Below are 21056 nucleotides of genomic sequence, written 5' to 3'. Positions count from 1 at the left end.
TATGTACATACATTTTGCAAATATATAATACACACACACACACACACACACACACACACACACACACACACACACACACACACACACACACACACACACACACACACACACACACACACACACACACACACACACACACACACACACACACACTGTCCAGACTATTAGTGACAGTTTATTCTCTGACTAAAGCACTAGATATAGTTAGGTATTTTAAATACCTACCTCACTATGCATTGCCGACTAGCCCGGTTCCTAGTACTACACTAACCATACTGTCAGTAGCCCATCCCTTACCAGTTTAGCAACTCCATTAATTGCCTACAACATATAAAATTTGATCGGATTCTATAACTCTCTAAGGCTGAAGACAGAAGGATTTGACTCTTTTAGTAACAATAATATCCATTTGTTTAACAGGTAGGACAAATAGTTCCTTTTTCAGGTATGACCTGGGAGCAATGTCTGGTTAAGTGACTTGCTGAAGGACTTGCAGTAGGTGGCAAATGAGGGCATAGGGAATCAAACATTGTACTACAGGAAATACAACTCAGCACCCACTGAATATCTAGTACTGTTTCCATCTTTAGTGGGAACATGGCAGCATAATCCACTCAAATATTTTATGGTGGCATCCTCATACACCCCACAAAAAAGATTTTCCAATGGAAACATCCAAGCTACCCCCTATTAGTTGGTGGAACATCTATTCACCTTACTAGTATAATTGGCTTTCCCACTGAGCATGACTTCATGTCATGCATCACAACTTGATTTTCCACTATGCATGACTTCATCTTAAGCTTTAATAACCATTTTAAATTAATATGCTGCTTGGAGTTATCTGCACCCCCCTCAGCCTCCCACCCACAGGTCCTGAATGAAATGTGCATCTTTCCCAACAACTATTACTCTCTTGGAGGTAAGATGGGACTGCTAACTTTGCCAGAATCTTTTAGGAAGAAATCAAGCCAATCTGTGTCCCTACTTAAAAATCTTTGAAGCTCAGATCACATTTATCTGATCTCATCTTATTCATCTGGCACTTGATGGACAAAGGGAACTCAGTTCATTCACTGCTGTAACCTAATATCCCTGCATATCACCTAATGTGAGATGAGATAGGCAGGCCAGCTCTGTCTGTTTTCACTCAAGCTTTAGAAGCAAACATTATCTATCACTTGAGAGCTAGGAGAAGATAATTACTTAAGAAACTGTTTGTAGGTTCAAGCAAATCAGATTCCAAGACATCTCAGCAGTTTTGTGCACAGTCAACATCAAAAAGTTTTAAAAGAACTTTCAGCTTTTCAGCAGTTTTTAACAGTTCACATATGTCTTTCTGCTAATTCATAGTCAAATTGCAATACTAATTTCCACTTTTTTCTTTTTGGTATATGAAATATATGTGCACAACTGTTACATTCAAATATTATTTGCAGATATGTATCATCTGTTTTACTTACCTACATCTGCAAATAGTGAATAAGCTGAAAATACTGCTTATCCAACATATAGAACCCCCTCCAGCTGTAAAAAAAAAAAAAATGCACTAACATTCCCAACATTCTCCATATTGTTAATCACATTGTCTTAGCTGGAAGGCAAACCCAGTTTTCTATCAACCTTTCTAAGAAAAATGTTCTTGACAAATTATGGGATCTACTGAGCCTAAATACAAAAATTATAACCATTTTATGTTATTCACTCACTTTGGAATGGTGGCAAACACTGGGACTCTGCTAAAATCTCTGAGTAATTAAAGCATTTGTAATATGCCTCCTCTTCCCTTTTAAAGCTCTAAATTAAAAGATATTTTATTCCATCCTGGTGTGATATCTAGGGACAACATACACAGTGTCCCTATTAACTTTGTATGTCCGCTTTGTTATTATAAAGGCAATCAAGCAGTTCATAAAGTCTTACTTCAAAATATTTTGTCCATTGTGGATCTTACCTTCTTACCTATATGGTAGTCTTAGACTGCAATAGTTTGAACTCAACTAGGTTAGAGCTTTGCTCCAACCAGGTACTTCAAAATTGCACACAGTACTGTGGATGGAAAGGAAGGGTCTCAGCTTCGGGAGAGTGAAAATGCCATTGTCCCTTTCCACGCATTCCATTATAACTCCAGCTATTTATTTATTTTTTAAAATTAACAATATATACTCCCTGAATGTCATTAAGTGTAAAATTGTATTCATTTCGATAATGGTACTAATTTTATTTCCTCCAAGATTCAACAAAGTGTAAGTGTAAATCTACTTACGGTGTGCTGTGTGTTACTTTCACATAAAACTATGACTTAACATTTCATTTTTAATTTTTTTAAACACAATTCAAACCTGAATTAGTATGACTTTGACACATATCATGAAAATCTTACATTATGTTGTTACTTAAAAATCACCAGTAACAGCTGTCCTAATGTCTGCAATAATAGGCATATGCCACACACAGATGCATATACACACACATGCACACACAAAGACAGGTCTATTTACACACGTGTGCATGTGCACTCACACACATGCAGACACACACACGCAGACACACACACGCGCAGACACAGACACACGCAGACACACACGCACAGACACCATTCTTCCCCACAGGTCCTTTTTTTCCTTTTCCTTTTTGCCTGCTTTGCTGAGATTTGTATTTTCAAAAACAGTTTTTAAACTAGTTTATTTCAGACCCCTGCTTCAAGCTTGCCAAACTCATTTTATATGTGTGTGTGTGTGTGTGTGTGTGTGTGTGTGTGTGTGTGTGTGTGTGTGTGTGTGTGTGTGTGTGTGTGTGTGTGTGTGTGTGTCTTCCTTAGTATGTTTTCAAACCGTTTTAACAGCATCTCTATTTATTTAGTAGATTTTGTTTTATTACCTCATATACTAGTAGGGAGAACTTTGAGACAGAAATGCCACATTGTTTTTTTTGAATTAAATGGCTGCTTTGGTCTTAACATCATATGGACTGGAAAATGTAAAAAAAAAAGTATCGTTACTTGCTTGTAGAAATTAATTTTAATATCCTATATTGTTTTCTCCAGGTCTGTTATAGTGAGCTAGGAGCTAGAATATGACATTATATTTTCCTGACGTTTGCTGGACTGTACTTCATTGCATATCTACTTGTTACTTTTGGATTTACCACTAATGAATGCATATTCTACTGGAAGTATATTTCATTTATTAGTTTGACCACATTGTCATTGATATTGTTATTGTATGATTGTGGTAATAAGAGTTTCCAGTGCTCTGAATTTGAATTTGTTGTTTAAAATAATTTATTTCTATGGTGATTAACTTATTTGAGTTATTATACTATTAACATCACTAGATAGTTTAAGATGTAAATATAGCTGGGAACCAGTGTTGATAGAAAGTACTGAAAAAGCTGTGCTCTGTACTGACAGTGATACACCACTGTCTCCCTCTCACCGTTGGAAATGCTGCATACAATGTGTTCAAACAACAAACACATCTGGAATTATATGATGGCTGTTGTTGAGAAATTAAAGAGTTTTGTCTTTATCTGGGGATGGTGCACACTGTTGTTAGACCTTTGCTCTCCTCTGACTTTGGATTAATGAACTATTGCTGCAAATCATAGCTACATATATTTATTTGAGTCATGGTGTTTCTTTCTTTCTTTGGCTCCAGTGCTGATTACCAATTACTGATTATTACTGTGAATGATATTCAGCATACTCTCTTCTTTTGTTGTGCTGTACTTGAAAAATATTTTACTATGTTAGAAACAAACATTATTTGGTACTATTTGTTATTTTTCACATTTTTATATTCTATTGCGTATCTCAATTTCACAAGTGGTAATGCTGTATGAAAAGTTTTCAAACAGTAAATACATTTGGAATTATTGAGTATGGAAGTCTATTATTGTAATTTTTCAATGGTGTAGAGGGTGATTTTGAGGTTTTGCTACTGTTTTAAATTCTCCATCCATTACAAATAATAAGAACATTGTAGGTCTCGTCTCATAGGTTTATTACATTGCTATTACTCATATTTCAAGCATGGCACTGATATGCTGATGTGTTATGAACGTACCACTGAGTAGCAGCCAGTTGCCAGCATCTATGAGAATGTCAGCCAAGGAAAATAGTCACAGACATTGTGATTAGTCCCCTACCCATTTATTCATTAAGATTTGACTTTCAGATACATGCAGTACAAGATCGAACAGAGTATGAATGTTGTTTAATATGCCCACGGGTTCCTGATTTCTCACAGATGCACTTTTGCGCATGTCATACAGAATGCTGCCTGCTGATTCTGCATGTGCATCTTGTGCATGATTGTGATAGGTGGTCTTTGGCACTCTGTGTACCATTGTTGCGAGAAATGTGATGATTTATTCTTTACAGCAAGTATGTTTTATCATTATACATGTTGTCATTGCAGTAAACACATCTATCAATAAACAACATAGGCTTTCACTTTTCTGGTTATTTACTGTGTGTTGTCAGTAATTCACTATTTGTCATGCTCAAATCTCATCCTCCTCAGTCAATGCCAATTTGAAATATTTAGCACTCTGGTGGGTTGTTCATTTTATAGCTGTTAAACCGCAAATTGTGAAAAATAATTACTATATTCCATGACACAGAAACCTTGTACCTTATTTCTGCACTGTTTTTGCTGTAACAGATTTTAACAATTATTTTTGCCTTTTCTTTATATCTACATATATGTGTGTATATATATATATATATATATATATATGTGTATATATATATATATATATATATATATATATATATATATATAGACACACACACACACATATATATATATATATATATATATATATATATATATATATATATATATATATATGGGAGCACTTTATAATCTCAAAATACTGAAATGTTGAATTTCAGTATCTCAAGACCATAAATCTGAATGTTTACAACAGCGAAAGTTCATAATTGTCAATTCGAATATCTCAAATTCGCAGTTATGGCCTTACGATACGTAATGTCCGGGATTGTGTGTTGATGGTGCATGGTGCCTTGTGTGGATCTAGGTGTTATGTTAGGTAAGTGAGTGTTTTGTAAGGGTTTTGAGTGGGAGGTAGTGTGTATGTGAATGTGCTGATATGTTTGATGTGTGTGTGAGGGACTGGAGAATGTGCGTGTGAGTTTGCTTTTGTTTCCTGTTTGTGTGATCTCGGAGTTAGTATATATAAGTAGGGGGGTGTAGGGGCACAGCCCCCCACATGGGGGGGTGCAGGGGGGCTTGCCCCCCTGCTTATGTGTATATGAGTTGCGTATGTGTGTAGTTTTGTTTGTTTATGTCATGATGTGGGTATTGTGGTGTATGTATGGTGTAGTGTGTGCGGTTTGTAAGGTGTTTTGAATTTCGCAGTGTTAGGTTCGGGGTTTTGGTGTTTTGTCGATTCAGTTTCATGGTCTCAAGATACTGAAGTTCGATATTTCAGTATTTTGAGATTATGAAGTGAATCCATGTATATATATATATGTATATATATATATATATATATATATATATATATATATATATATATATATATATATATATATATATATATCACTGATGAGTGAAGACATGCAGTAAAAGCAGGATTTATATGCTTGTTTTTGGTGTCTCTAATAAAGTACCATATTTAACCATTTAGGTGATGGATTCTGTCTTTTGATAGATTTATATACACACATACACACATACATACATAGACACACACACACACACACACACACACACACACACACACACACACACACACACACACACACACACACACGCATGCATGCACACACACACACACACACACACACACACACACACACACACACACCTTAAGGGAAAGGACTTTGTTCAACAACTTCATCCTGGCTAGTTTAGTTGAGTAGGTTGCTTGGCAGATGATACATTTCATAACACAGTATTATTTGTTTTAATTTATTTTTGCAACTGCATAGCCTTTCAGTTAACCTGCCTATATCTTTAAATAGTGAATAAGCTGAAAATGCTGTTTTCGGCATATACGACCCCAGCTGTAAAAAAAATGCCCTAAAACTGTACTATTCATTCCTGAATTCTTAATGTTTTTAATAACAATTTGTATTCCTTTCGTCTATTTTTTACATTATTATTTTTGACTTTCTTCCCCTTATGTTTCTAGCATTATTATTCTTTATCTCATTTCTTGATTGAATTGGACTGCCTTTCTTAGTTCAAGCTTTTGATATTTTAAGTACATTGACTTATTTATTCTTCACTTGGTATTACTTATTTTTGTTGTCCTTCGTAAGTATTATTGGTTGACCATTAAATCTGCTGAGCCATAGCTTCTTTTCCCTTTTTTCTCTATTTATTTCTTACACTTACAGGCATGTTACTATAATGAAGCTGGTTCTGATTAACTATCAGGTTCAATACTGCTATCACTGTTTACTAAACATTTTCTAAAGCAGTTGCATGATTTTGTTGTAATCCAGGCAAAGAATTTGGTTACTTAGTGTTGCAGTTGCAATAGTTTTATAATACCTGATACAGTCTAGATGAGATATAGTGTAAGATGCAATGTGTTCCTAATAGTATAACCAGTTATTGCATGCTTTATGTTAGTTTATTCAGTAAATGCAAAACAAATACATAATTATACAATTCAACCTACTGTGCTTGAGGAGTTCAAAAATAAATCACCAACAATAACTATGACATAAGTAGTTAATAACTTGTATGTACCTTTATAGTCATTGTGTAACATGTAATAGGCATAAGCCTTGAAGATCTCCATGCTTTTGTCAAATACCATCTCTTACATCAGGAGAATAAGAGAATTTTGAAGTAGATGCTTTCATTCAATAAGACACAGGTACCTAAACCAATATATTAAACATTGTCCTTATCCGTGCCTTCCAGTACAATGTTAACAAAATTCTTTTAAGTTAGTACAACCATGACTTACCAACAGAAAAGTCACAGACTGCAAGGTTAATAAGAAATAAATTACTCTGTGTTCGAAGACTTGCTTCCACTAGAAAGGCGACAAAGACTAAGGCATTCCCTATTACTATCATTAGTGATACAGTAGTTACTACTATAGGAAGAATGAAAGCTGATGCACCACTCCACTGATGAAAAGATGTTTCAGGATAAAGACTACTATAAAATGTTGAATTGGATCTGAAAAGAAATGCTGAAGGGCTTGAGTTATGGAAGAGAGCTTCTATGTCCATTTCAAATTATTATATTTAAACGATGCATAATTCAAAGTCCAAGTTGTTCCACTAGTGTGTTATTCCTACAATCTCTTCCAAGTTGCAGAGGCAATAATAATCTAATTCTAAAGAACTTGTATGCAAATATCCATGCACATATTCAGGCATACATTACTTGATAAAGAGCTTACACTGAACTCATATTTTCTCTTTATATAACACAACTGTTTTTGTTTTGTTGCAAAATTCCATGTCTTGAGATTAACTATAATTGCATCATCTTGCAATTATGCACTTGTTGATTGCTTGAATGCATTATCTATTCTTTATGGGTGTGTTGGTGACAGAAATTACACTCATTAGAGATAGACATTTATTTACTTATTTAAAAAGCCTTGAAATATGGAAAAGTATGAATAAAGGTTAGCAATGCCATGCTGCTTACTGTATAGTTAAACAGCCCCTAGGATTCATTTCCTACACTAAGTGTACACCATTCTGAGTAATCAGACAACACAAGCATAACTCACACCTTCTTCCTCCTAATTTTAGTTTTCATACTGATTTTCTTGCAGCCTTAAATATCGAGGGTGATTCAAAAAGGTTACCACAAAGTGCAGACTATATGTACACTTAGTGTAATCATTCTGTGTGACTAGAAAACACAAAAAATGTGGTAGGGATATTCTTGAATACAGATTGTATACACTCAGGGCAGGTGTTAATGAATCTGGGATAATGAAAGTTATGGTATGACAAAGTTTATACAGACATGGATGACACATGATAGTCCATCACAGACAATAGAAATTGCGCTAGAAATATGACTGCCATGATCATAAAATATCTTACACACATCACTGCAGTGCTGATTCATTTTTGTTTTGGTTTTATTGTATATACACAAATACTTTTCAGATAACTGGCAAATACAACTCATTTTTATCTTTAATATTGCCATAGATTTTGATTAGAAGATGGTCTGTGTTATTCATAAATCTAGAGAAGATATGCATGAATCTATTCTGCCTAATGTGTTTAGTACACTAGTGTCATAGCCACAGTTCATAGAATTGGATCATGGTGATGACAGACAGCATGCAGAAGACTGTCCTGTTGTATGACTGGTGCACTGTCACAGAGCTGTAGCTGGCTTATCTAACACTTGAGGCAAGCCCCCACCCCCCCCCCCCCACCCCCCATCTGGCATCTCTACCCTCAGCTCTTCAGGTGAAGAAAATGAAAAGTTCCACTAAAAAAAGAAGTGCTAAACCACAGAAGTACATTTCTGTACCTCCATTTCTGAATGCAGCCAGAAACTACCAATCATGCCCCCTAACATCTGGTACCCAGGACAGCTTCACCCTTTTCCCCACCTTTGCTATATTTCTACACTGGTGTGCATAGTTCACAGTGGTACAGCATGTGCACTACTGCTACACATGGGAGCAATAAATGCTGTGTGCCCTTTAAGTACTAAACAGTGCAGTGGTGTGCAGCTTCATAGTAATGTGTAACTGAATAAGTTGATTTTACATATCTGAGTGGCAATTCTATGCTGTGCTGTGCTCCACCATCATGTTGCATATGATCATGGGGTGACAAGGAGTACTATGGTTACATAGCTTTGTAAGATTGCATGAGAGACTTTACCCCACTGTGTGAAAACCAATTACTTACCATGAGTCAAAAAGGGCTTTCTTATGCAGCTCTACTGTATGCCAGACCTACTCCATGTGGCACAATGTTCATGAAGCCTGTCCCTAATCAACTAGTGGTATTACAGAAGTATTTAATGGGTATAATAATTGGACTTAACTCTAGATCACAAGATTCTTTAATGTGAGCCAGGAAGCTGAAATCCAAGCTGGAGGTCAGACACTGTGTAGTGATACATTTATGCCTGAAAGACATCAATTGTCCTACATACATAGAATATGTTGTTATGTAACTGCATAGCGGGTAAGTATGCTGGATGCACACAAGTACAGGTGAGGTGTTTTCTCATAGTCATAACTTGGGCTCATGTGTAACAGTTAAAAATGCATTAAGAACTTCATATTCAAATAACTAAATAATGAGAAGTAAATAAAAAATTGTGTGCCAGCGATGTGATTTAACTAAGTAAATAAGGTTTACTTTGTAATTCAGAACTCTATCTTTAATAAAAAACAAGCCTACACATTTCCAATCACTTTGCATTTGGAGAAGATGCTCAGTTTTGCTGCAAATCTTATTGTGTTCTACTTTGAGCTGCTTTATTCTTCTGCACCTCAGCTAGATGTACTGTACAGAAATTGTCAAACTAGAAGGAGGAGATATATGCAGAGACTAATCCACTTGAGCTCGACAGGATAATAATTACTGGATTAAGTGGGCTTGGAGATTATAAAGGATTTAGTAAACTTGTACAGTCTAAAAATTGGAACTGGGGAAATGCATGCCGTTCCTATTCATGTGGATATCATGGAATATGTATGTCTCTCACTATGCTTGCCATGGCAACCTTTCAGAGACAGATTAGTGACATATCCTTCATATCTAATAGGCTTCTGCCTTAAAGATTATGTAGCAATTTCTTGGTATACTTTTGGTAGATGTGGATGAGCATATCTATTTTCCAGTGTAACTACAGGATGGAACCAGTACCATGCATGTCTTCTGTGGGACATAGATTCATGGGTTCATAGGTAGGTACTAGGCTATCAGCCCTGAGCTATATAAGCCTAGCAAAACAGGTTCTCTGGCTTTCGCCACCCAAGAAAATTCTTTTCCTGTGCCCCTGTTGAGCAGCACTGCAGAAGTGATCCCCAAGGTGAATTTTCTATTTCCCATCCAGTTGTCAAGATGTTTCTTAAAGAGGGCAAAAGAGGAGCTTTGCTTGACATGAATCGGTAGTTTGTTCCAGAGTATGGGAAGTCTCTGGGACAGGAATCTATCGCTCCAGCATGTTCTGTGTATTGTGGTGACAAGATTTAGGTCCCTGGAGCATGTGGTTCTCAGAGATTGGGATTTCTTTAAGTATAGCATGTCCAATATCTCTGGGTTTGACATAGCTTTGTATGTTAGGCAGAGATCACCTCTGAGTAGGCTATATGCGATGGAGTAGAGCTGAAGTTCTTTGAGACAGTCTGAGTATGGCATCTGTTTGAGGTTGGTAATCCTCTTAGTGAGGTATTTCTGTGGCCTTTCCAGTTGTTGTAGGTGTCTTGTGCGATACATGCCAAATGGGACATTGTACTCTATAATGCGTCTGATGAGGGATGAGTAGAGAGGAACAATGACCTCCTTTTTTTCTAGAGGAGAACCCATTTGTGATGACGTGTGCTACATAGAAGGATTTCCTGACTACTGTGGTGATGTGGTTATCAAAGGAGAGACTACTGTCCACCTGTGTCCTGAGGTCTCCTATCATACTTTCAGTGTTTAATGAGCTACCACCTATGTGGTAGTTCATGGGTACAGAGTTTTTCCCAAAGTAGATGACAATGCACTTCTTGGCACTGAGCTTGAGGCCATGACTTTAACACCAAGCATCTGTCTCTGTGAAACCCATTTATAGAATGTCTGCATTATTAAGTGAGTCTATAATGGCTCCCAGTTTGAAGTCATCTGCGAACGTTGTTACCCAAAAACCTTCTGTGTTGGCCTGCACTTCAGAGAAGTCGATACCGAACAGGAGAGGGCCCAGGACCAAACACTGTGGTACTCAACTTGTCACTGGTGTGAAGTCAGACTTGAAGTCAGCTACTTTTACTGTGTGGGTTCTGTCAGTGAGCCAGTTGGCCACCCATCTTGTGACATAGGTATATATGCCCAGTTTAGTGAGTTTATAATTCCAGAGTGGGGAATGGTATTGAAAGCCTTGGTGAGGTCAAGGGAGGCTGTGTGTACTACCTTGTCATTGTCTAAGCCTCTGGTGACTACTTCAAAAAGATCAATCAGGTTTAGTAGACATGATCTACCTTTTACCAATCCAAACTGAGTGGAGTCCAGGGTTTGGATGTTACCTGTGTCTTTGTTTATAAGCTCCAAGATGATACGTTCCATGGCCTTGCAGATCAGGCTTGTCAGGCTAATGGGGCAATAGTTTCTGGGGTCTGTGGTAGCACCCCCTTTATGGAGTGGGATAACCATCACTGTATGCCATTCACTAGGCACATAGCCTGAGGTGAGGCTATGACTGAACACGTTACTTAGCTGGGGTGCCAGTTCATTCTGTAGTTCATGCAGTACGCAGCCTGGGATGTTGTCTAGTCCCATGGATGCTGTGTTCTCGGCTTTGCAGAGTGCGGTCTTTACTTGTTCGTCCATGATTACAGGGGCATTGCATTCTTCTGGTATTAAGATGGGCCCTCTGATGGCTGAGAGGGGGCTAAAGTTAGCACTGAAGCTATCTGACAGGTTTGTTGGCAATATCAGTTGGTTCTGTATATTTAGTGCCATTGTGCTTTAGCTCAGAGCAGATGTCAGTGTTGCCATTGAAATTCTTGACATAGCTGTGGAATGCTTTGTGGTTGTCTTTGAAATCAATGGCAATTTTATTTTCGTAACTGACTTTGGAGAATTTTATGAGGGATCTCAGCTTCTTGCTGAGGCTGACCAGGGAGTTCCTCTAATCTTGGGATTTTACTCTTTTTTGCAACAGCTTCTTCCTTCTGTTGTAGAGTTTGTTTATGTCATGGAACCACCAGATTGGGTTCCTTTTTTTGGAGGATAGATTCTTGGCTCTGTTGGGGATGGCATGATCCATGCACTCATGTATGTGTTATACAGTGCATTTGTGTAAGATTCAGCAGTTGTACCTCTATTTTCCATCTGCATGGGTGTTGTGAAGTTTGCCACTTCTATTTTAAGAAGCATGATGTTGGCTTTGGAGTAGTTTTTGATGATGGCTTCCTTAATGAGGGGTGGGGATGGGATATGGATGTCTAGGGTGATTAGCTTGTGGTTAGATCTGACCAGTGAGGAGTTGACCTCTGGCGTGGAACACAGGTTACCCATATTGTTAATGACCAGTCCAGGATATTGCTGCCCCTGGTGGGGGTGTGGACATGCTGATCCAAGGGGTTGGAATTTATGAATTCCATAAAATGTTGAGTGAATGAATTGGTACATGAATAGTTTTCCCAGTTTATGGTGGGGTAATTGAAATTGCCCATAATTAAGGTGTTGGGTTGTACCTTAATGTTTTCCAGTATCTTAAGAAATGAAGAGTGGGAATCCTGAGGTATGGTGGAGGATCTGTAAAAAGCTACAACCTGGATTGCAGTCTTGCCCAGTGCTAGTAGCACTTGGATAATTTTGGATGCATTATGCTGAGCAACTAGCCTGGAGGTGTGGGTATCCTTAACGAATATGGACATGCCTCCGCCTTTAGTGTTTCGGTCCAGGTTAGGTGGCTGAAAGGTGTGGTATGAATTATAGCCTGGTAATGTAGGGATGCTCCCTGGAGCCTTGAACCAGGCCTCTGTCACTGCACAGATGGCGATGTTCTCCATTTTAAGGAGTGCCTCGAGTGAGTACATTTTGAGGTTTAGACTTCTAGCATTGAGCATCATTACCCTCAGAGTTTGCTTGCTTGTACCTGTTACAGTGGTGAATTTAGCATTTGAACCTTGCCCTATAGGGGTGGCAAGAGCCTTAGCCAGTATCCGGAATCGCAGAGGTGACAGGTGCAGGCCATCTCTGGAAAAGCATTGTGGTCTGGTGACCATGTCATCCGAAGCAGACAGATACTAGATCTCTTAAAATGACACCAGAAGCTTAGTCAATTGTTGAAGTCAATCATTTTGTCCTTGTACTGTGGTATCATTGTAGGTGATGGCAGGATGCTACTCAGGGCTAGGGTCATAGCTGCCTGGGCTACAAGATCCGAGAAATCCTCCATGTCTCTTTTCATGTAGTCCAGGAAGGTACATCTCATATCATTCACACCAACATGGACAATGACAGAGTCGTATTTGTACTTGTTGTGGAGTGACCTGAATGCATGTATTATGTGGTGGATCCTGGCACCCGACAGGCAGCTGACAGTAACTTTCTCCTTGTTTAGCCTGGTGAGTGGGACATCAGTGTGCCTGACTATATAGTCACCTATGACTAGTGTGTTGGGTACGTTGTTTTGCCTTATGGGCTGAGGTTGAGTGGCACACTGATTTTGTGGACTATGAGTCATTTGGATAGTGTTGAGGGGTGGTGGTTGTCTGCATTTCAGCTTGGGAGGTCTCTGTTGCTTGGGCAGATTTTTATTGAGTGCCTCCACAAATGTGGGTGTGTGCTTTGTGTTTCTATGTGTGGGTTTTGGTAGTGTGGGTTTTGAAGGGCTATGTGTTAAGTGTGGTGTTGTACAGGTCTTAACTTTCTCCTCTTGACTGTCTAGTCCAGTCGTGGATGGAGAGAGCTTGGCTTCCAGTTTGGCTATATAAGTGCATCTCTCACAGGTTGTAGTGTTGGGTGTAGGAAGAGAGGGCTGTCAGTGTACATGAGGCAATTGCTACAGTGCCCCAAGATGCCCAGATTCATAAAGTGGACAGGAGAAAACACCAGGAGCTGACCCATGGACATGCTTGGATAGGTGCTTATTAATTTAAGTACTAATAACTGTTTTCCTCGTAACAAGTGAGGAAAGTCGAGTGCTGCAGTAATTTGTAGTTTATTTAGTGCTTACAATGAGTTCTGAGCAAGTGCTGAGCAAAAAGAAACAGTTTTGAGTGCTGAAACTAGAACACTGGCTAGTTCTATTGAAAAGCAGACTTTCTGGCACCACAAATAATTTAACCATAGTTAACCGGAGCTGAGCAGTGCACAAAACTGTGCAAACACTGTTTTTTAAACAGAAAGATGAAAATGGATAGAAATAGCCAATAAAACTACAGATTCTGAGCTGAAACCACTCCTCCAATGACAGATAGGCTGCTCAAAGCTCACCAGTCTCACTGATGAACAGAGAAGCTTCCTTAGTTACTTATCTTAGTACTTCCTTACTTATCTTAGTAAGGTCTAAGCAACACAGAAACTACAAAACAGCCCAAAGTTCAGCAAACTAGACTCTACTGGTTATAGAAAGTTGGGAAACTAGTAGAGAGATAGGATTTTTTTTTCGAAAATTAAGAGATACAGTAATACAACCACTTTCAAGGCCGAAAAATGGCTAGCACACTTGAGTGTGTAGCCCTCAGCAATTAAACAGTTAAAAAAAACACTTAAAAATGATCAATGTGCAAACAGTAACAGAATTTAAAAAAACAGATCAAATAAGTAGCAAAGTTAATAAAAAAAAAAAAAAATAGGAATAGTGCGGTTAGCGAAACTAAGCAATAAAAAGCAAAGCAGAGGTACTTAATCCACTCAAAGTTTCTCTTTTCTCCTGCTGCTGTAGAACTCTGCAGGACACCCAGGCAGGCTATTGCTGAGATAATACAAGCACAAAAACTGCATAAATATGGGTTTTTAAACAGAAAGATGAAAGGGATAGAAATAGCCCAAAATGGCCAATAGAACTACAGATTCTGAGATGAAACCACTCCTTCAATGACAGATAGGCTGCTCATAGCTCACCACTCTCACTGATGAACAGAGAAGCTTCCTTCTATCTTAGTAAGATCTGGGCAACACAGAAACTACAAAACAGCGCAGAATTCAACAAGATGCTTTTCTTAGGTACTTTATACAACAGATTGTATCCATCTGGCTATACGACCCCCATCTGAATCACTGGGCAAAAGATACTGCAAAAAGAAGTGTTACTATTTCATCAACTAGAGCAACATCCTGACAGTACACACAATTCCCACATACAGCACATTATTTCACTATACTGCCACTTCCTGCATGGTAGGATTCCTTATGATTATCTAGCTGATATGTGCAGACTATTATAAACTTATTACCCATAGTTCTTTCTATATCTTATATAGTGAGATTGGTAGTAACAAGCAATCATCACTTTTGTATGTGTCCCCCCTGTTATGTTTTCCAGATGATGCAGAATACCCACTTGACCTTTGGCTAATGACCTCGGTCTATAACGTGCAGGTCTATAACTTGCAGGCAGCCATAGAAGAGCACTTTAACACTGCCATGTCCCAGAAATGGATAGTCATTGACACAGCAATTCAATTATTTAATATATGACACTTCATAGGCTACTTTTATCCACATCCCTTCACTGGTATAACTAGCACTTGTGCCACTGACCATTGAGCACTGTTCAAATGGTGATGGGTATGACCATATGAACAATGCGTTTGTGTAAGCTATGTGGAGCATTGTCTCATGCACCGTGTGAATTGACTATGCACTTAACAACATAGCCCATAGGAAACACACTGCAGGTACCTAGTACTTTCTTTATATCTTCACACTGTCATGCCATGAATGTCATGTCCCATAGTTGTGGACTAGATGCTGTCCCTTTGCCTGCACTACTGTGCACCATAGACAAGCTTACTGGAGGCATTGCCATGCCTTTGCCATCAGCTTGCAAGCAGCACTGTTATTACTTGCAAGGCAAACAATAGAGGGAGTTGCACTGACACTATCAGTCACTGACTATGGCAATTACATACCAGACCAGCATATGCCCATGTTATGCAGAATGCAGCAGGCCATAAATACTCTGCCTGTAGAAACAGAGTCAAGTTTTAAAGGGCCTCTGTGACTCATTGAGGCAGTGGAAAAAGGCCTTGAGCAGGCTGAAGGCTGCAGGGTATGCAGAAAGATCAGCACTAAATGGTGGCTGCCAAAGAGCATTATATTTACTTTTATTTTTGTTTGTTTAGGTAAAAATTCTCTCATTAAACTGAAGAAACAACAAAGAGGACTAATAAAAATCCAAACAAAGCAGATTATAAAATAGAGTAAGCATCCCGGGCAAGGACGACCAGAGTGGCATCTTTAGCAATGTTCAAAACTTCAAAGGCAGCACACAGCAGTGTGCTAAACTGTTGGCAAATGGAGTCATGTTCGTGGAACTTGAAGCTATAGCAAATCTTCTGGCTGATAAATTCAGCTCCAACTTAACCCCTCCATCACCCCCATCTGCCCCCAGGAAATGCAATCAAACATAATCCCTCCAACTATCAGTTGGGAATTGGCCTTAGATGTGCTCTCTAAGCCCAGGAATACAGCTTCAGTGGGCCCCAATAATATCCCAGCATGCCTCCTAAGTAGCCTGAAATATGACCTAACACGACCACTGGTGTCACCGTTCAGTCATAACCTCTGCACTGGCTCCATGCCATGTGAATGGAGGACTGCAATGGTCATCCCTCTACACAATCACATCAATGAATCCCAGCAATTACACACGCATTAATCTGAGCCATGGAAAGAATTATCATGGATATCATTAACAAAGACATAGGATACCTTCAGTCACTGGTCCCGACACAGTTCATTTTTATCAAATGCATGTCATGCCTACTGAACCTGGTAGACATCTTTGAGAAGGTCACCAAGGTAATGGATGAGGGCAAAATAGTGCATACTACCTACCTTGTCCTAGTGAAGGCACTCAATATAATACCCCCACTAGGGCATTGCAAGCAAACTCACAGAATTAGATGTAACCCCCTTTGTAACCCCCAGGATAGCCAGTTGACTCACAAACAGGACCCATGAAGTTAGGACTGGAGAGACCACCTTCACAAAAAAAGTTGGAGTAAGACCCCAGGGCTCTGTGTTGGGTCTGCTCCTCTTTGGCATTTGTTTTTTGAAAGTCAAGCAAACTGTCATGGGCCTCAGGTTAACAACTTTGTTGATGATTGCAAGCTAAGAGCAACCACAGAAAACCCCCAAGATACTAACGTCTCACAGGAAGGTCTAACACAGACAAATGGCTGGTGCCAAAGCCATAGCTTGAAACTCAGTGCCATAAATACATAATACTACCTTTTGGGAAGTCAACGTCATTGATGAAACACCATTAAAAGTAGACAAAGTAGTCAGTGATTTGGAGACTCGTGTAGGTAGTAACCTGGCCTTCAACCAATATGTATCTAAGGTTGAAAGAAAATCATTCTATGCCACTCAGCTTATAAGTAAGGTTATGGCATCTAGGTCCAGGGAAGTCATTGCGCCACTTTACTCAGCCATTATCAGACCCATCATTAAGAATAATGCCCCCTTCTGTATGTACCCTGACCAGGAACATGCAACAGTTGGAATGTCCATAGAGGTTACTCAAAAAAAGAAAACAGGAAGTAAATACAATGTCCTATGCAGATTACTTCAAAGCCCTATCTCTTTACTTGTGTTTCCTACAGACTGCTTAAAGGTGATTTATGCCTGGCATATAAGGCATCCCTGGATCCCACTTTGATGTACGTTTGACTATCTACAAAACAAACAGCACCAAAACTACTAGATCTAATGATTTAAACTTTTCTTGGGACTTAAATAGGACATGTTGTTTGGACAGGTACATATCTCAGAGAATCCCCATTGTTGGGAATAGGATTTCCAGTCATGTAAAGCAGGGCCTTTCCCTAACCTTATTCAAGTGCAACCTAGACCAGTGAATGGGAAATCAGAATTTCACATCTTGTCTGTTGCCTATGTCTTTGATGGACAGAAGCAGCCATTAAATCATGTCCTAATTAACATGCATCAATTAAAATAACCTGTAAGGCACAAAAACCTTGTGGTATACATTTAGGTTGCATGACCAGGTTATAAAGATCATTAGCCTAGTATACACCTATGAACCTATAAAGGTAGAATACATTGTCATGAGATGCCCTAGATGGAGTCAGTGAGGATGAGCTTTGTGTTCAAAATAGGTTATTTGTGCTACATAATATTGCATTATGTACAGACTTGTTAAGGGAAGACTCCCTACTTTTTTGACACATATCATTCAAGAAGGTTAAGATAAGTAGAAGCAAGACTGCTAACAGTATTCCAAGTTATATCTGTTTTGGAACAAGAATAAGAAAGTTGCTGAATGGAAGACACTTATAACATTGATGTGAGCTGAATCTAAATGCAAACTATTTTTTTTTCATTTTGTGGGATTTAATATTCTGATACTGCTCATGACATTATTAATGACAGCAAGACTGAAATGAAGACAGTCATTTGAAAAAAAAACAATGGCTACTCGGTATTCATACATATGCACTTCTGAAATTGTGTGGTACTTTATACAATGCTCGTAAATAATTAAGGTGGAGAGCTGTGTCAGCCATTCCAACTACACAGTAATAGGAGTGGACTCCATAGTTATGTTGGAGGTCCCATTCATATCAGCTAAAGGAACTATGTGTTCTAATGCTTCCATCCAGATCATAGTAGCAAATACTGATCCCTGTGGAGAAGGAAATTAGCATTTTATTAAACAAATTTTGATTTTATTAAACTAAAAGTTCTTACTAAAAGTTTATATGCATTGCATTTCTAAATGTCACTGACCTAGAATTATTGATACAATTGTACTGAATGTTGAAGCAGAGGCCAGAATATAGATGGACTTCCTTTCATTTCCATCTAGTAAGTGTCAAGGGATCAGAAGAAAATGAATAAAACAGTCAATTGATTTGGTGAATTCAAAACATCATATGTCAGCATTGATGCTTACATATTATTATATTGTAGCTCATTCTAGGTTTTTTTAATTATTTTGACACCAAAATAAAGCATATATCAGGAGAAAATGGCATGTAAAGGTGGGACAGACAAGTAGGCAGGCCCATCTACTCCAGCACATAAAAATACAAGTTTGCCATCTGTCACGTTTAAGCTGAGCAATCGCTACTCATTTCAGTTTTATATCCTTCATGATGTCATTAAATATGGTGTAGTTACTTCAATGTAATACTTGACATATGAATAGAAGACACTTTTACTCTCATAAAATATTGTTATCATTTACTCTTGTGTTAAGTTCAGTCATTACGCATTATATCCCCCTAATCCTAGGACCATTAATTTACTCATATGCAAATGTTGCGTGCTATCATTTTTGACACTGCCCTATGACTTATGATAGTCTATGCCATGATTTTGAATGTTGTGAAGTTGAGAGGTATGTAACAACAATTTAACTATTGTAATACTTAATATGACTATGAGCAATGCTTCAGTTAATATGTATTGTAATATCCTAAGTGTAGTTACAGGCAATGAAAGTTATTGTAATCTTCTACTATTTTTACTGTAAATGCACTTGCTATAAATTTATTTCTGTAATAGTTGTATTTTAATATGAACATTATGGTAGCTGTTGCCTGCTGTTATATTACTATATGCACTGTTTAGCATGTATAATGAAGTTTGCAGTCAAAAATGCATATAACATAGGTATGAATGGAGTAAAAAGGTAACCAAAGCATACAGTATCATCACTGACCATTGCTAAGCCTTCCTTAAAGATGGCTTTTATGTTATTGAAGATATACTATGAAATTTCAGAGCTATTCTTAATTTCTGCAATGGTTCCTTTCAAGGGCTTTGTGCACCTCAGCTGTGAGGTGGGGAAGGGTGAGTTTGAGGGAACAATTGAACTTCTTCATCAATAATTTTTTCTGCTATGGTAAAATTGCAGTTTGTTCCTTTGAGCAAGGCCAGATTTCCTATTGGTAAAAGATTTGGTAGGATTATTAACAGAAGTACATGTAGCTATTACAAATATTAAACGCAAATATCAACGGGCATGCAATTATTATAAACAATACATTGTTAATTTATAGGGCTACATACATCTTTTAGCTATGGTAACAGCTGCATGAATATGGCCTTCTGAAATGGACAAACTGCAAAGCTGCCATAGCAGCCACATTTCAGACCAGTAAAAGTATCAAGCCCATTCAAGATATGCAACATCTCAGACTGTATCATTTGCATAAGTTGGGAAATGTCTGTAACAGTTTTGTCTAATATGCAATGTATTCCATACTTATTATAAAGGGATAAAAAACATCAGAAATGTACATTTCACTTCTTTCTAAATGAAATGGATGCCAGTAAAAAGACATAAGGCATGATTCCCAAAGACGAGTTCTCAGTGCAAGTGACCACTGACACCGAGAGAGAGAGCATGTCTTTTGGAATCTGGTATGTGTAACAAGCCTGTTTACAGATAGACCCTACACCAACGTAAATCACTTACGCTGAAAGCAGGTATTTTGGAATAAGGGCACACACTGGGAATAATTCTTTTGTATTCTGGTCTATAATAAAACTATTTTTCTTGCTATATGCTGCTTATTTAATTACGACTGCAATGTTTGGGCAGCACAGTGGCGAAGTTTATAGCATTGTCACTTCACACAAGAGGATCTCCTGTTCGGTTCTTGGCTGGGCTGCTTTCTGTGTGGCGTCTGCATGTTCTAAATGTGTTTTTGTTGGCTCTCCATGTGCCCTGGTTTCCTCACACATTCCAAAGATATGCTGTAGGTGGATTTGACACTCATTTGGTCTTAGGTGTGAGTATGCATGTTAGTGTGTGGTATGGAAGAAGAACCACAGCAGGGCTAGCCACCCAGTGGTGCAAACCCAGGTTCTATCTGATTGTCACTGTTGAAGTAGCACCCTTGTCCCATGTGTAAAAGTGGGAAAAGGGGTTTTGGATGAATGGATGTTACATGATTCACTTGCTCAGTTATGAATTGCAAACATTGTATTCTACCTTAGTAATTTCCCCATCTGAGAATGACAAACATTGCTGCTTCTAAAGATAAGCAGTTAAATCCTGTGGCAGTGAAAATGTTTACTGCTGTATTCTATAACAAAGAATCCTGAGAGTGGAAAGCCTTGTGAAATGTATTGTGAAGTTAAAAACTGGTTGTACTAATAAATGAAAGACAACATTTTTTTGAATTCCCTAATTCCAGAAAGGCATTAGCTT

General features: G+C 38.2%; 1 protein-coding gene across 1 annotated transcript in view; it reads right to left on the bottom strand.

Moving 5' to 3' along the window:
• Positions 1-21056, bottom strand: part of LOC122797040 (histamine H3 receptor-like) — a 223934-nt gene that overhangs the window by 57333 nt on the left and 145545 nt on the right. Inside the window, exon 4 of the mRNA XM_044065814.1 lies at positions 6955-7120. Within this exon, the coding sequence (XP_043921749.1) occupies positions 6955-7120 (166 nt within the window). The remainder of the gene's footprint in view (positions 1-6954; positions 7121-21056) is intronic.

The sequence above is a fragment of the Protopterus annectens genome, chromosome 3.part0, assembly GCF_019279795.1.
Source record: "Protopterus annectens isolate FY-2018-M chromosome 3.part0, PAN1.0, whole genome shotgun sequence".
Classification (NCBI taxonomy): domain Eukaryota; kingdom Metazoa; phylum Chordata; order Ceratodontiformes; family Protopteridae; genus Protopterus; species Protopterus annectens.
The sequence above is the reverse complement of the archived record's forward strand: the minus strand, read 5'-3'. Positions and strand labels throughout refer to the sequence as shown.